Below are 16,728 nucleotides of genomic sequence, written 5' to 3'. Positions count from 1 at the left end.
CCCGTTCCAGCCCCGAGGCTCCGCCCCAGGGGGTGCGGCTGGGAAAGCCCACCCGCCCCCGGCGGGCCCTTGATGGGAATTTGGAAAGAGACCCTCGTCCGGTCGGGAGGCCGAGGGTGCTCTGGGCTTCCCTAGGAAGAAGCGCTCTTTGGGGAATGACTGCGTGGAGTGGAGGTGTGACCTGTCCGCGAAAGGCTGGGAAAGAAAATCTGTTACCCCGCATCCATCTCCAGAGGGACACTCGGCAGCTGAACACCTCGAGAGCAAGCGCTCGCATCGCCGGTCCTACCTGCGTCCAAGGTCTGTGCGGTGAGAGGCGGCTTCTCCGCCGGTGTGTGCAGTCTTGGTGGCTTGTGAGAGTCTGGGTGGCTTGTCTGGGAGCACTGTGAGGAAGGGGCCTCTTCGAAATGACGCTTCTTAGACATTAATTGTTTCATAAGTAAGATTCAAACATTCCTGCACTTTGGTAACACGACGTTTTATATTTTCAGAAGTAGATTACTTTTCTCCTTTTTTTTTTTTCTGAGTAGGAGTCTCACTCTGTTGCCCAGGCTGGGGTGCAGTGGCGTGCTTACGGCTGCTGCATTCACAACCTGCTGGGCTCAGGCGATCCTTCTGCCTCAGCCTTCCAAGTAGCTGAAGCTACAGATATAAGCCACCACGCCCGGCTAATTTTTCTTGATTTATTGTAGATATGAGGTCTCACCAAATTGCCCAGGCTGGTCTTAAAGAGGGGTAGAATATTTTCCACAAGCTTCGGTCTCTAGGACACAGGAAGCCCCTCTTTGCATCAATCACACACACACACACACACACACACACACACACACAAAGTTGATAAGTCACACACTCATTCCTTCCTCACAAACTTCAAATAGTTAGACGGGCTGCCTTTTCAAGATAGGACTGTTGTAGGGGTACCATATACACTGCTGCGACCACGGAGGAGGCACCTGCTCAAATGCCATGGGCTAGTTGAGATGATGGATCTGAGTTGTTTCCACATTTACCTGTTACAATTTTGCAATGATCCTCATTATACTTGAAGTACTGTATTTACTCCATTTGAAGACATACCCTCTCCCTCAATTTTAACATTTTTGAAACCTCTCTAATTGTTTCTAAACATGACTTTAAAAGATAATGCTATGAGTCAGCAATTGATAAAGGGCTTATAACAATTCTTATTAAGAGTTTGCTGTTTGGTCAGATACGGTGGCTCATGCCTGGATTGCTAGAGCTCAGGAGTTTGAGACCAGCCTAGATGACATAGTGAAACCTTGTCTCTACAAAAAATCAATAAAAAATTAGCCAGCCGTGGTGGTGGGTGCCTATGGTCCTAGCTACTTGGGATGCTGAGGTGGAAGGATCACCTGAGCCCAGAAGATCCAGCTGCGGTGAGCCGTGTTCATGCCATATGCACTCCCACCTGGGCAACTTGGTCTTACTCTGGAGAATGAGACCTCAACTCAGAGGAAAAAAAAAAGTTTGCTATGTGCCTAGCATTATCTCAATCAACATTACAACTCTATGGAGTACAATTATTATCCCCATTTTGTAGATGAAGAAACTGAAGCTCAGAGAGTTGAAGTGTCTTGGAGTTAAGTACAAGTGTCAGGGTTCTTACCCAGGCTGTCTGATTTCAAAGCCTGTCCTCTTAACCCCCAAGTCTGTAGCCAAGCCGAAGATGCACGCAGCTTACAAAGTGGGAAGTCAAGCCAGGGTCCATGCATGTTTGTACATCTTTGGGTATTTGTGTATCTTTGAGTGTTTATGTACATGTGTGAAAGTGGGAGATAGAGCCACATCCAAGAACATTGACTGTACTTATTCCTGCATTGATATTGTATCTTTGTCTTGAATCTTTTGCAGTTTTAAACATATTTTTGCAGGTAATGGAGTTCTGGTATATGACAAGAGCTTCTGGATCTGTCTTCTCTACCCTGTTGCTCCTCTAGAAGAGTATAGTGACGTGAACTCAAACATACCTGACTGCCTCCCAAAGAAAATGTTTAACTCTGTTTTTCAGAGTTGTTAGAGTCACACCAGCCTCTAGGAGCCCCCAGGTCCTGGTGCTGCAGGGACATGCCCAAGTCTTGAGGGCAGGTAATTGTGATCAGAGGAGGACCACACAACTGTGAAGCCTCTCATCAGAGGTTCTGGCAGTTTCACTGGAAGTGGATAAGCCCAGTCAGGCGGGCATCATTATGCCACAGCAGCTCCTGATCACCCTGCCCACCGAGGCCAGCACCTGGGTGAAGTTGCACCATCCAAAGAAGGCCAAGGAGGAGGCGTCTCTGTGGGAGGATGTGACTAAAATGTTTGAGGGAGAAGGTGAGCATAGACTGATGGAGGGTGAAGAAGGAGTTCTCGTTTATGTGTGAAAACATAGGTATACACTTCACTGAAGTGGTCTTCCAGGGAGAAAATTAGGGGAAAGAAAGTCTTTGGGGTTCATTCTTATAGCTTTGGGGAAGGGGGTAGCAATGAGGGAAAATATTGGGCTCCCAGGGCACGGGCTCCTTGTGACATGTGCTCTCTGCTGCTCCCATCTCCGTCCTCAAATACAATATGCCACAGGAAGACACGAATACGAGGTGTTGCCCACCAGTAGCTCCTGAGTGTGGGAATGTTATTCATGGACAGGATGCCAGAGGTTTCTGCTCCCTTAAGTCCTCCAAGGGTTTCCCTGCACAAGTTCCAGGTTTTTTTTTTTTAATTTATTGTAGAGACAGGGTCTCGTCAAGTTTCCCAGGCTGGTCTCGAACCTGTGGGCTCAGGCAATTCTCTCACCCTGCCCTTCCAAAGTGCTGGGATTATAGGCTGAGCCACTGAGTTCGGCCAAGTTTCAGTCTTTTAAACTCCAAACCATTATTCTTCATGAGTATCAGTTTTTTCTTTTCATCTTCTGCTGAGACTTAGGAATGATATGCCTGATTACTCTCATTTTACCTTGAACTTTATGGGTTCTGTGGGAGATATGCCCAAAGATCATACCTTATTTAGTGATCTGGTCAGGGCTAAATAAAAGGACAGGAATTCATGTGTCTCATGTGGTGTCTTTTTAAATTCATACCCGTAACACTTTAAATTCAGCCAGTATTTATTGTGTTCTGGCTATGTCAGGGACTTTGACATCTTGACAGATGAAAAAATGAATAATTATCTCTAATGCTGATTATTAATTGATGGAGATAGACACTCCAATTAAAACAATAAAAAGTAGCCTAAGAGAAATTCTTTTGGAATACATGGGAAAGCTTTCTTCTGGCCTTGAAGAATATCATAAGTTTCTTATAGAAGATTTGGGGAAGGCCAGGCACGGTGGCTCATGCCTAAAATCCCAGCACTTTGGGAGGGCAAGGTGAGAGGATTGCCTGAGCCCACAGGTTCGAGACCAATTTGGGCAACTTGGCGAGACCTCATCTCTACAATAAATCAAAAAATTAGCCCAGTGTGGTGGTACATGCCTGTAGTTCCAGCTACTTGGAAGGCTGAGGTTGAAGGATCGCCTGAGTCCAGCAAGTCAAGGCTGCAGTGGCCATGAGCATGCCACTCTACTCAAGTCTGGGCAACAGAGTAAGACTCCAACTCAAAAAAAAAAAAAAAAAAGATTTGGGGAAAGGATGCAAAGTGGGTACCTTGAAGAGTGGTGGGGAGTATTTTAGTTTGAGGGTTAAGAATGTGATAGGTGCAACTTGGATGGATTTAGAGTCTGTCAAACTCAGTGATCTGTCACAGGAACAAAGAACTGAATACTACATGTTTTTCACTCATAAGTGGACCCTGAACATTTATCATAATACTGTAAGAAAGAGAATTGATGTTTTGTGCGCCCTCCCCACCACGGGCATAATACTGCCAGGGGAGGGGTGGGGCATAAAACATCAGTTAGGGTACCTGATCCCAAAGCAGGCAAAGGCAAAGTGAAGACCAAAGGTAGGCCCAAACTTTACCTGTACAATGGCCACTTATGTACCTAATCCTGAATTGTACCCCCATCTTTAAAATAAAATTAAGAAAAAAAAAAGAATGTGGTAGATGGGTGTGTTCCATGCATAAATGATGGAACTAACCATTGTTGAGAGAACATACTTCAGGCATATTCTAGAGTGCATTGAGGTCCAAGGTGAAGTGTTTGGATTTTTCTTTCTGATCAGTGGGGAACATTTGAGGATTTTTAAACAAAGGAGTGGCCTAGATCTGTGCTTTGGACTAGCATTGGCCATTAGGACATTTTTTTTTTGGTGGCGGAGGGAGAATTTAAAGAGCTACCCATTTAGTTTTCCAAAATACTTTCTTCGGTCATACATAGTTTTTGACCATTGGGTGATATTAATGCCCAAAGCATCGTGCAGCAGACGGCCCTCACTAAGGCGGCTTCAGACTGCTCTTGAGTTGCTCTAAAAGCCCCTCTGTGTGAATGTACTTGGGGCGGAGCCACATTCAGTGGGTCTGTAGGCAGTTTTTCTATTTGAGGAGACACAAACCTCATGGTTCTTTTCCTTCCCCAGCTCTGCTCTCTCAGGATGCTGGGATGATCCAGGGAAAATATTTAGAGGATAAAGTGACCCCTGGGTGCCTGACAGCAGAATCCCAGGTGAGTTAGAGTCTCCTCTCGTTTCTTGGCATTGCTTCTTGGTTTTAAAGGCTATAACTGGCCTTTTTAAGGGGGAAGGATGGGTAGTGGGTGTTGAGACAAATTCCACGTGGAGAGCTCAATGTAAGTTGTTCTTGTACAGAAAATTGGGCTTCGGTGGCAGCAGTTTCCCTACTTATTATGATCTCCCTCCATGTAACTTTTATTTAGCATCTAAATCTTGTCTAGCACCTAAATCTAATACTATGCTAATTTCTATAAAGAAAGCAAAATGAGTGATCTAATTCTAGCTTCTAAGACCCAACAGATACCACTTGGGATCTAAGAGAAACCTCAAATAAAATACTCTAAATCAGCCGGGCTCAGTGGCTCAGCCTGTAATCACGCACTTTAGGAGGCTGAGGTGAGTGGATTGCCTGAGCCCGTGGGTTCGAGACCCGCCTGGGCAACTTGGCAAGACCTCATCTCTACAATAAATCAAAAAATTAGCCAGGCGTGGTAGTGCATGCCTATAGTTCCAGCTACTTGGACGGCTGAGGCGGAAGGATCGCCAGAGCCCAGCAGGTCGAGGCTGCGGTGGCCGAGAGCGTACCACTGCACTCCAGTCTGGGTGACGGAGTGAGACTCCAACTCAAAAAAAAAAAAATACTCGAAATCAGAATGTGTAAGTGAGAAGGAAGTTCTGACATTTTCACATCACTGTGAACTTTAAGAGGTGACCCTTAGTACGTGAGATCTCTGTCTTATTTCTTACAACTGCATGTAAATCTATAAATATCTTAAAATAGTTTAATTTTTTAAAGAATGTATATATTTTTTTTTTTTCCTGAGTCTGGGTCTTGCTCTGTCACCCGACTGGAGTGCAGTGGCACAATCATGACTCACTGCAACCTTGAACTTCTGGGCTCAAGTGATCCTCCCACCTTGGCTTCTCAAAGTGCTAAGTTTACAGGCATGATACACTCTGCCTAGCCTAAAAAAGAATATATATTCTGTAGTTGTTAGGTATAGTGTTGTATAAATGTTAATTAGGTTAAATTGGTTGATAGTGTTGTTCAAATCTATTTCCTTGATGAGTTTCTGTCTATTGGTTATATCAGTTACTGAGAGAAGAGTGTTAAAATCTCAAATTATTGATGTTTTGTCTATATCTTTCTTTAGTTTTGTCAGTTCTGATTTATTTATTTTGAAGTTCTGTCATTAGATGTGGAAACACTTAGGATTGTTGTCTTCTTGATGCCCTGACCCTCTTACCATTATGACATGGTCCTCTTTTTACCAAGTAGTGTTCCTTTCCTGAAGTCCACTGTATCTGATGTAATAATCAGCTCCTCCAGCATTCTTTTAATTATTGTTTGCATGGTATAGCTTTTTCCATCTTTTTACTTTAAACCTATCTGCGTCATTATATTTAAATTGTGACCCTCTTAAATATAGCTGGTTCTTGCTTGTTTAGTCCATTTACAGTTAATTGAATCGTTAATATGGTTGGGTCTGAGTGTATGTTTTTGTTTTTTGTTTGCTGTTTGTCCTACCTAGTCTTTGTTTCTCTGTTCTTCCTCTCCTGCCTTCTTTTGAATTGAATCATTCTTTTAGTATTTCATTCTATGTTCTCTAATGACTTTTAAACTACAGTTCTTTGATTTGTTTTTAGTGGTTGCTCTAGCTATTACATTTTTAATGTACCATAGTTGCTTTGAATTAATATTATACTTTTGTAATATTATCACAATATATTTTGCATATAATGTGAAAGTGTTACATTATATTTCCATTACTCCTTCCCATTCTTTGTGCTGTTGTCATTATATGCTTTACTTTACATGTTAGAAACCCCACAATACATTGTTCTTTTTTTTTTTGGAGTCAGAGTCTCTGTTGTCCAGTCTGGAGTACAATGGTGCAATCACAGCTCATTGCTGCCTCAACTACTTGGGCTTAAGCACTTAAGTTGGTGGGAGTACAGGCATGTGCTACCATACCTGGCTAATTTATATATATATATACACACACACAGTCTTACTGTGTTGCTCAGGCTGGTCTTGAACTCCTGGGGTCAAGCAGTCCTGCTTTGGCCTCCCAAAGTGCTCGGATTATAGGTGTGAGCCACTGTACCTAGCCTATTCTTATTTTTGCTTTAACAGTAAATTGTCATAAAAAACTACAAAAAGGGGGGAAATGAGTCTCATATTTTCTTACATTTTACCAATTCAGGCACCCTTCATTCTTTCTTTTAGTTCAAAATTTCTATCTGACATCATACACCTTCAGCTTAAAGAATTTTGCTTAGCATTTTTTGTAGTGTGGGTATTCTGGTGACAAATTCTTACAACTTTTGTTGGTATGGACATATCTTTATATTGTCCCCCTATTTATGAATCTTTTGCTAGATATGGAATTCTAGATTGACTGCTTTTTAAGTACTTTTTAAATGTTCCATTATCTTTTCGCTTATATAGTTTCTGATAAGTCAGATCTTATCTTACCATTTATGTGATATGTCAACTTTACTGCCATAAAGCAGATTTACTAATACAAATCTATTATAAAAAGTTAAGATGTATCCAAACTTATGCTCACAAGTACAGACTATGCATGGTGCCATTTGCAGCTGAGAGAAATGAAAACAAATGTAAAGATTTAATATTAAATCATTACTGCATAAAATTAACTGTAGTACTCATATTGTTCTACTATAATAGTTTTGTAGCTACCTCCTATTGCTGTTGCAGTGAGCTAAGTGTTTTGAATATCTTACAACATAGTGTGATGCTAAGCATCTCCATGCAAGCAGTTCATCTCTCCAGTAAATTGCATATCATAGTAAAAAGTGAGCTCTCAAGGTTCTTGTGTATTTTTCATCATGTTAAGAGTAATACATAAACCTTGAATAACATCATAGTAATAACACAAAGTACCGCTATTGATGCTGGAAGTGCTCCCAAGAAGCAGAGAAAAGTCATGACATTATAAGAATATGCACCATAGATTGAGGTCTGCAGCTGTGATTGATTCATCTTATAAGCAGAAGATGTAAACTTATAGTATTGCAAATACAGTATAGTACTGTAAATTTATTTTATGATTTTCTTAGTAACATCTTCATATGTGTTAATTGGCTACTTATGTTATTGGTAAAGTTCAACAGTAAGTAGACTATTAGTAGTTAAGTTTTTAGGGAGTCAAAAGTGATACATGGATCTTCAACTGTGCAGGGAGGGGTTGGTGCCCCTAACTCTTGCATTGTTCAAGGGTCAAATGTAGTTTTTTTTTTGCATTTCTCTCCAAAATGTTCTCAATTTCTTTACCCATTCTATTCATATTTTATTGTGAAATTTTTACCACATATTTCAACACTGGCCTTAAATTTCTTGTCTGCTAATTCCTGTGACTTGGTAACCTATGAGTCTGCTTGAATTGATTTTTCTTATAAGTCATTTTTTCCTCTTAACATGCCTAATAATTTTTGTTGCAGATCAGATATTATATATAAAATAACAGTGGAGAATAAAATGTTTTGCGTGTGTGTGGCTTTATTTTTTTATTGAAAATATAGTTTATTTAGAAAGTAAATTAGAGAGAGAGAGAAGAGAGAGAGAGAGAGAGAGAGGAGATTCACCTCCTCAAATAGGGGAGGAGGCCATAGCTTCGGAAACATGGTGGCCATAGCTCTAAGAGCCACATGACCTGACCAGAGTTTAGCAAAGCAATGGCCTTGTTTTGTTCTATTTCCAAGAGACTCAAAACTCTTTTCTCTGGTAGTTAAGGTGAGGAGCTGATTATTCATATTTCTATAACTGTAGCTGAGCTCTGACTGTGATGTAGCTTTAATTTGATTGAGTTTATCTCTAATTAGCCCAACTGCTAATGCCCCATGCCACCACTGCTGAGGGCTTATCTTTTTTATTTTTTTAGTATTTGAGCTAGGAAGGGGTTGGACTATAGTTCCAGACAGTAGAATCTCCAGAGGGTCTCCAAACAGGTCCTAGAAGACTCCTGATAAAACTAGCTTAGAATCTCTCTGAACTTCCTGTCAGAACTCCTTGGACCTTGACAGAGGTGGTCTTTGGCTGAAAAGGAATGTGTTTGATGTTTTAGGAACGGTTGACCTTCAAGGACATATCTATTGACTTCACCCAGGAGGAGTGGGGGCAACTGGCCCCTGCTCACCAGAATCTGTACCGGGAGGTAATGCTGGAGAACTACAGGAACTTGGTGTCAGTGGGTAAGGATGGGCTATCTGTCTATCTACACATCCAGGAAACTGCCCATTACAAGAGAACCATTATTTTAAGTTATTGATGTATGGATTCCTTGAAGCTTGGCCTTGGTTCTATATTAGAGACATCTCATTCCTTTGAAAACTGAGTCAAGTGCATCTGATTTACCTTCCTTGGGAGAAAACTTTACTACGCATAGAGCTAGAATAGGAAGACCCTTCCTTTCCACTTTCCAGAGACCCTGAATACCAAAAGACTGGAATTAAATTCTGGAGATGTTTCTTAGACATCAGCATGAACATTCACACTTTTTTTTTTTACTGCACAAGCAGGATATCAACTTTCCAAACCTTGTGTGATTTCCCAGTTGGAGAAGGGAGAAGAGCCATGGATGACAAAGAAAGAAGGCCCAGATCCCAGTTCAGGTGAGACCAAGGCAGATGGTGCCTTTCACTATGTAGGTCAGAGCACTTAAATTCTTTCCAAGCTGTGGGAAAGGCTCAGACCACTGGACAAGGTCCGCACTAAACCTTATTTTACCCTTCCCTCTATTAACTCTTTTGGGAAGAGAAGTTTGGTCTTCATTAAGGTTAAACTTGATTTTTCCTCTTTCTCCAGTAATCTAAGTTCTGCCAATCTAAAGCTTTCTCTAAGCAGTCAATTGTATGTGGCCTTTCTACAGAAACAGATCTCTTTTTTAAGACTCTTGTTGCATTCTACAAATCTTTCATTTTCCTACGCTCTATTTTCACTTTTTTGCCAACTTTCATTTTGCAATCCCAGCTTCAGTTCTCATTCTCTTTTTAACTTATGTATTTTAGTTTTTTGTAACAGCTACTTCATGAAAATTCCTGCAAGAGAAATTACCACAGGATTCCTTCTCACCAAATTTAGTGGTCCTTAGCAATCTCCTTAAACTTCGCTTTGTATTATGAAATACTTTAAACATTCAGAAAAGCATAGAGAACATCATAACAAGTTTTTATGTAGCTTCCACTTAGATTAAGAAATAAAAGAGTTGAAGCCCCACTGTTCCCTCTCACCTTTTGAAATATTCACTTCTCTGAGTTTAAATATTATTATTCCTATATGCCTTCATCCTTTTATTATGTGGTCTTTGGCTGAAAAGGAATGTGCATATCCCTAAACAATATATAACATTGTTTTGCCTGCTCTTTTTCTTTAAAAGAATGGTCTATATGCTTTTTTCACTTGCTTTTCTCATTCAACATGGTTGCTATATCTATGTTATTCTACTTTATTCATTTTCATAAACTACAATTTATTTATTGCTTTTCCTGTTGTTAGATATTTATATTATATCCAAATTTAGGGTTACAAAGATGCTTCAGCAAACCTTCATGTACATATCTTCTCATATACACATGCAAGTGTTTCTCTAAGATAGTTGATAGAAGCAGAATTGTTGGGTCATGGAATATATGTACTTTCATTTTGCTAGGTATTACCAATTTCCTCTTTAAAGCAGTTACATCAATTTTTACTCCCATTAACAGGTTTTTAAGCCAGGCGTGATGACTCACACCTGTAATCTCAGCACTTTGGGAGGCGAGGGCAAGAGGATTGCCTGAGCCCAGGGGTTCAAGATCAGCCTGGGCAACTTGGCGAGACCGCGTCTCTACAGTAAATCAAAAAATTACATAGTGGCTCAGTCTGTAATCCCAGCACTTTAGAAGGCCAAGGCAAGAGGATTGCCTGAGCCTGAGGGTTCAAGATCAGCCTGATCAACTTGGTGTGACCTCATCTCTACAATAAATCACAAAAACTAGTCAGGTGTGGTCATGCGTGTCTGTAGTTCCAGCTACTTGGAAGGCTGGGGCAGAAGGATCTCCTGAACCCAACTAGTCGAGGCTATGGTAGCCGTGAGCGTGCCACTGCACTCCAACCTAGGCAACAAGAGTGAGACTCCAACTCAAAAAAAAAAAATTAGCTGCATGTGGTGGTGTGCACCTAGGGTTCTAGCTACTTGCAAGGCTGAGGTGGAAGGATCGCCTGAGCCCAGCATCACCTGAGCCCAACAGGTCGAGGCTGCAGTGGTTGTGAGTATGCCATTGGACTCCAGCCTGAGGGACAAAGTGAGACTCTGACCAAAAAATAAATAAAACAGATTTTTAGTTTCCTGAAGTCAGCATCTTTGTCAACACTTGGCATTCTCTAACATTTTTGTAAATTCAGTGGGTGAATATGGTATTTTATTTCTTTAATTTTCCTGATTACTAGTGCTTATTGACCATTCATTCAAGATTCCTTTCTATAAATTACTGTTATTTACCTTGCCAGTTTTTCTATTATCTTTTTTCTTATTTTTCTTTTTGTTGTTGTGTCGTTTTGTAGAGACAGGTTCTCACTACATTGTTTAGGCTGGTCTTGATCTCCTGGGCTCAAGTGATCTTCCTACTTTGATCTCCCAAAGCAATGGGATTACAGGTGTGAACCACCATGCCTGGCCTTTTTTATTACTCATTTATAGAAAAAAAATGTGCATATGTATATATTCTGGATACTAATTCTTGATAGCTTTATGTTTTGCAAATGTTTCCTATCAGTGGCCCATCTTCTACTTTTTAAAAATAGTGACTTTTGTGCCTGTAGTTCCAGCTACTCAGAAGGCTGAGGCGGAAGGATCGCCGGAGCCCCAGCAGGTCGAGGCTGCAGTGGCCGGGAGCAGCCACTGCACTCCAGTCTGGGTGACAGAGTGAGACTCCAACTCAAAAAAAAAAATAGTGACTTTTGATAGATTTTAATTTCTAAATTTAATGTTACTGAATTTATCAGGTTTTTTTCTTTATTGTTTATGCTTTTTATGTAAGAAACCCTTTTCTCAACTGGGCACAGTGTCTTACACCTGTAATACCAATACTTTAAGAGGCCAAGGTGAGAGGATTGCTTGAGGTCAGGTGTTCGAGACCAGCCTGGGAAATATAGCAAGATCCTGTCTCTACTAAAATTTTTAAAAATTAGCCAGAAATGGTGGTATATGACTATAGTACTAGCTACTTGGGAGGCTAAGACTGGAGGATTTCTTGAGCCCAGGAGCTTGAGGCTACAGTGTGCTATGATTTAGCCAATATACTTCACCTAGGGTGACAGAGCAAAGTGTCCCTAAAAAACAAAAAAATTAAAATTAAAAAATCCTTTTCTGCCCCATTATTTTCTTTAAAAAAATTTTTTTTTAAATTTTTGTTTCTAGAGATGAGATCTCACTATATTGCCCAGGCTGGCCACGAATTCCTGGGCTCAAGTGAGCCTCCTGCCTCAGTCCAAGTATCTGGGACTAGAGGCTTACACCACCATGCCCTGCTACCCTCCATTTTATCACTTATGTATTACTTATCATATCTGAATCACATATATATGATATATGTTTATTTATGTTTTCCTGCTGGATGCAGTGGTTCACGCCTATAATCCCAACACTTTGGGAGTCTGAGGTGACAGGATTGTCTGAGCCCAGGAATTCGAGACCAGCCTGGGCAACATGGCAAGACCTCGTTTCTATAATAAAAAAAAACAGCTGGGCATAGTGGCACATGCCTATAGTCCCAGCTACTTGGAAGGCTGAGGTGGAAGGATCACCTGAGCCTAGCAGGTTGAGGCTGCAGTAGCTGTGACCATGCCACTACATTCCAACCTGGGCAACAGAATGAGACTCTGACTCAAAATATATATATATATATATGTATGTATGTTTTCTGCTTGTCTGTAATGTGCAATAACACAATTGATTTTGCATATTGATTTTATAGATAGCCACCAATTATTTCCTTCTGTTATTAATTCTAGTAATTGTTTGTACATTTTTCTAGGTATTCTCTTTTTCAACTTGTAATAATTAGAATAATAATAAAAGTTACCATGAATGTTCTTTTCCTGCCTCTGGATGAAATCTCAAAGAGCATAAATGATCCAAACTGTTAAATAACAAGAAAAGTCAATTTTAGTAAAATTAATGTTTTGTTTAGTACAATAATAAAAACTCCCTACTTAACTCAAACTCAACTCAAAGTAAAATCCTGTTTTCTTTTCTCCCTATCCTGACCCCACCTCAGGCTTGGATACTGAACTGAGGAAGGGTACATGGATGGCTTCTTTTCTCTTCCCCTATCAGCTTCTCTCCCTCCTTCGCTGTTTAGGACCAGATTTGGGGGCCTTCAGAACACAGACATTATTAGACATTATCATTCCCTCTTTTCATTTAGAATTTGGAATTTGGAAGTGCAATAATCCTTCTGTGTTGACCAAAGAACCTTATAAGAAAGTATACCTTTCAGGAAAACATACCTGTCAGTTGAAATATTAGTAATGGTGCAACAGATTATCAAATAAGAAAGCCCATCAGCCCAGCATAGTGGCTCATGCCTGTAATCCCAGCACTTTGGGAGGCTGAGACAAGAGGATTGCCTGAGCCCACAGGTTCAAGACCAGCCCGGGCAACGTGGCGAGACCTTGTCTCTATAATAAATCAAAAAATTAGCTGGGTGTGGTGGCACATGCCTGTAGTTCCAGCTACTTGGAAGGCTGAGGTAGAAGGATCTCCTGAGCCCAGCAGGTCAAGGCTGCAGTGGTTGTGAGCGTGCCACTGTACTCCCATGGTGACAGAGTGAGACTCCAACACACACAAAAAAAAAGTCAGTCTGAATTTTCACGGTTAAAGGATATTTCCCTAGAACTTAACAGTAGTAACAGCACAGTAGCCTGGGTTTCCTAGAAGTCCCGTTTGTGTAAGTAATACTTCCATGAATATATTAATAACTACAAAAGCAGAACCATATACACAGGTTTCAATAAAAGACAGTGTAATAATGTTGTGTATATTCTTGGTTCAAACCCTATTTTTTGTACTAGTGTTTCTCCTGCTGCTGCTGGAATAGGGAGAGAGATACCTTCTTTTTATCTTTCTGAGAATGTTTTCCAAAAGTAGTTGTCAGTTAAAATATTCTCAAGATGTAGCTCTGAAATTTTATTACTTAGGATTATTTATTATAAAAAGCAGGACTAAAAGACTCAAATTTTTCTATATATAAAATGACTCTTTTCACTTGTTCACTGTTTTTAAATTTCATTTTCCATTATCTTTCCAGGCTGCATAACCATATTTAAATATAGTCAAAATCTCTTGTCCTCATTTGTTTCTGTTGTCTAAATTTCTGTTTCATAACCACAGAATGATTGATTTTTCAAAGCATAATGAGTATGAGTTATTTGCATTTTTATTTATTTCAGACTTGAAGAGTAAAAGGGAAATCAAAGAGTCAACGGCAAAAAGTGCCATTTCACAGGAACCGTTATATTGTGACATTATGATGGAAAGGTTTATGAGGGATGATATCATTTATTCCACATTGGGAAAAGTCTCCAGATACGCTGATGTGTTGGAAAGGCACCAAGAAACCTGTGTGAGAGATGTGAAACAAACCATCTTGACCCACAAGAAGAGAGGCCAAGAAACTAAGAGCATTATGGAAAATCTCATTGTGAGTTCAAATATTTTGATAGAACAGAGGCGCCATAAATGTGATACACCTAGAGAGAGGAGCAAATCTAAATTAGAGTTGATTAATCGTCCAACGAGTTGCAGAAGAACAAAAACCTATGAATGTAATATATGTGAAAAAGTCTTCAAACAACCCATTCACCTCACTGAACACATGAGAATCCATACTGGTGAGAAACCTTTCCGATGTAAGCAATGTGGAAGGGCATTTAGTCAAAGTGCATCCCTTAGTACACACCAGAGAATCCACACTGGTGAGAAACCTTTTGAATGTGAGCGATGTGGCAAAGCCTTCAGGCATCGCTCGTCACTTAATCAGCACCATAGAACTCACACTGGGGAGAAACCCTATGTATGTGATAAATGTCAGAAGGCATTCAGCCAGAACATTAGCTTGATTCAACATTTGAGGACGCATTCTGGAGAGAAGCCCTTCGCTTGCAGTGAATGTGGGAAGACCTTTCGACAGATCAGACACCTCAGTGAACACATAAGAATTCATACCGGGGAGAAGCCCTACGCATGCCCGGCATGTTGTAAAACCTTTAGTCACAGAGCGTATCTAACTCACCACCAGAGAATCCACACTGGGGAGAGACCCTACAAATGTAAGGAATGTGGGAAAGCCTTTAGGCAGAGGATACACCTGAGCAACCATAAAACTGTTCATACAGGAGTGAAAGCATATGAATGTGACCGCTGTGGAAAAGCCTATAGGCATGATTCATCCTTTAAAAAACATCAGAGACATCACACTGGAGAAAAACCGTACGAATGTAATGAGTGTGGAAAAGCCTTCAGCTATAATTCATCACTTAGTCGACACCATGAAATACACAGGAGGAACACTTTCCAAAATAATGTGTAAAAACATATCGGACATGAGAACAAAAGCCAAGTGTACATCGGTGATTCTGTGCTTTGAAATTCCAGAACTTAAATAAATGTGATGAATTGTGTAGTTATGCCAAGATTTAATTTTGCCCATTGTGTAAATAAATTGATACTGACTACTAGCACCTCCATACAAAGTACTAAAGAATAAAATCTGGCCCTTCAAATTAAATGAATTCAGCATTATGAAAAACACAGCATAATTTTTTTTCTTGATTTTTATGGTGAACTAATTATTCTAAGTCTACTGATTTACAGAACAGCATTTGGAGACTACTATTTAATATATCACCACCACCACTCTTATTTTTTAAATTAAAATTTTATATATATTATTTATATATATATATATATATATATACACACACATATAAAAAATTTTTTTTTAGTTGGAGTCTCACTCCTTCACCCAGGCTGGGGTGCAGTGGCACACACGCTCATGGCCACCCCAGTGTCGACCTTCTGGGCTCCAGCGATCCTTTCGCCTCAGTCTTCCGAGTAGCTGGAGCTACAGATGCGCACTACCACACCCAGCTAGTTTTTATTTTATTGTGGAGATGAGGTCTCACCAAGTTGCCCAGGCTGGTCTCAAACCTGCGGGCTCTGGCAATCTACTTGCCTCAGCATTCCAAAGTGCTGGGATTACAGGCAGAGCCATTGAGCCCAGCCCAAATTGTATATTTTTAATGGAGAAAGCTTTCACAGGGTATAAAGTTCAGACAGCACAGATTATTATATACAGCCTCCTTCGTACCACCAAATTCTCCCACCACCAAATTCTCCCACTTACAAGCAACCTTTTTCTCTTTTTCTTTTTTGAGTTGGAGTCTCACTCTTTGTCGTCCAGGCTGGAGTGCAGTGACACACTCATGGCCACCACAGCCTCGACCTGGTGGGCTCAGCCTTCCAAGTAGCTAGAACTACCGATGCATACCATCATGCCTAGCTAGTTTCTGTGATTTATTGTAGAGACAACGTCTCACCAATTTTCCCAGGCTGGTCTTGAACCTCTCGCCTCGGCCTCCCAAAGAGACTGCACCCAGCCCTGGTTTCTTTTTTTATCTTCACTTTTTGAATATAGCTTTTCCATTTACTTTTCTCCTTCTTTATGGGTACTAACCAAATTTGCATATTAGTTAGTGAGAGGACAGTAATAAAATATACCATGGACTTAGGATTAAAAGCATGCTATTGAGAGACCCAAGAAACCAAGAAACTTAAAAAGCCATACTTGCTGTAAAAGTAGTGTTTAGTTCACTATATTTTATATATCCCTACCTCATGTTCATTGTACTTTATGAAATCTTAGTACTTTAAATTCTACCTCAGACCCCGTAGAATTAGGCATATGTTGGGTGCCGGGTAGCAACTGATTGTGTAGTTATATAATGTCTTAAGTAGTGTTTGTATTTAGAACTCTTGGGTTAAGCATTGTTAGTCCCAATTGCCATGCTAACTTCTGCTTTTACAACGGGATGTAAATGTTAAAGTGATAAGCC

General features: G+C 40.3%; 1 protein-coding gene across 2 annotated transcripts; it reads left to right on the top strand.

The window, feature by feature from the left end:
* The first annotated feature begins 264 nt into the window (after positions 1-264).
* Positions 265-15,422, top strand: ZFP69 (ZFP69 zinc finger protein). 2 transcript variants are annotated; one of them, XM_021716249.1, is made up of 6 exons: positions 265-300; positions 2,030-2,334; positions 4,515-4,600; positions 8,699-8,825; positions 9,150-9,245; positions 14,065-15,422. In XM_021716249.1, the coding sequence occupies exons 2-6, from the start codon at positions 2,208-2,210 to the stop codon at positions 15,201-15,203; spliced, it is 1,575 nt and encodes a 524-aa protein (XP_021571924.1). In that variant the 5' UTR covers positions 265-300; positions 2,030-2,207; the 3' UTR covers positions 15,204-15,422. The 2 variants fall into 2 exon arrangements, with proteins under 2 accessions (XP_021571924.1, XP_021571925.1); XM_021716250.1 differs by lacking the exon at positions 265-300 and having other exon boundaries at positions 1,897-2,334; positions 9,153-9,245.
* The last annotated feature ends 1,306 nt before the right edge of the window (positions 15,423-16,728 follow it).

The sequence above is a fragment of the Carlito syrichta genome, unplaced genomic scaffold (genome assembly GCF_000164805.1).
Source record: "Carlito syrichta isolate Samal-C Ts95f unplaced genomic scaffold, Tarsius_syrichta-2.0.1 Scaffold308579, whole genome shotgun sequence".
Classification (NCBI taxonomy): Eukaryota; Metazoa; Chordata; class Mammalia; order Primates; family Tarsiidae; genus Carlito; species Carlito syrichta.
Note: the sequence above shows the minus strand (reverse complement) of the source record. Positions and strands in the feature narration are given on the sequence as shown.

Coding starts and splice junctions, on each gene's coding strand:
- ZFP69 (XM_021716249.1), top strand. CDS start 2,208: ATGCCACAGCAGCTCCTGATCACCCTGCCCACCGAGGCCAGCACCTGG. Junction 2,335..4,514: donor TAAAATGTTTGAGGGAGAAG/GTGAGCATAGAC, acceptor TTCCTTCCCCAG/CTCTGCTCTCTCAGGATGCT. Junction 8,826..9,149: donor CAGGAACTTGGTGTCAGTGG/GTAAGGATGGGC, acceptor TTACTGCACAAG/CAGGATATCAACTTTCCAAA.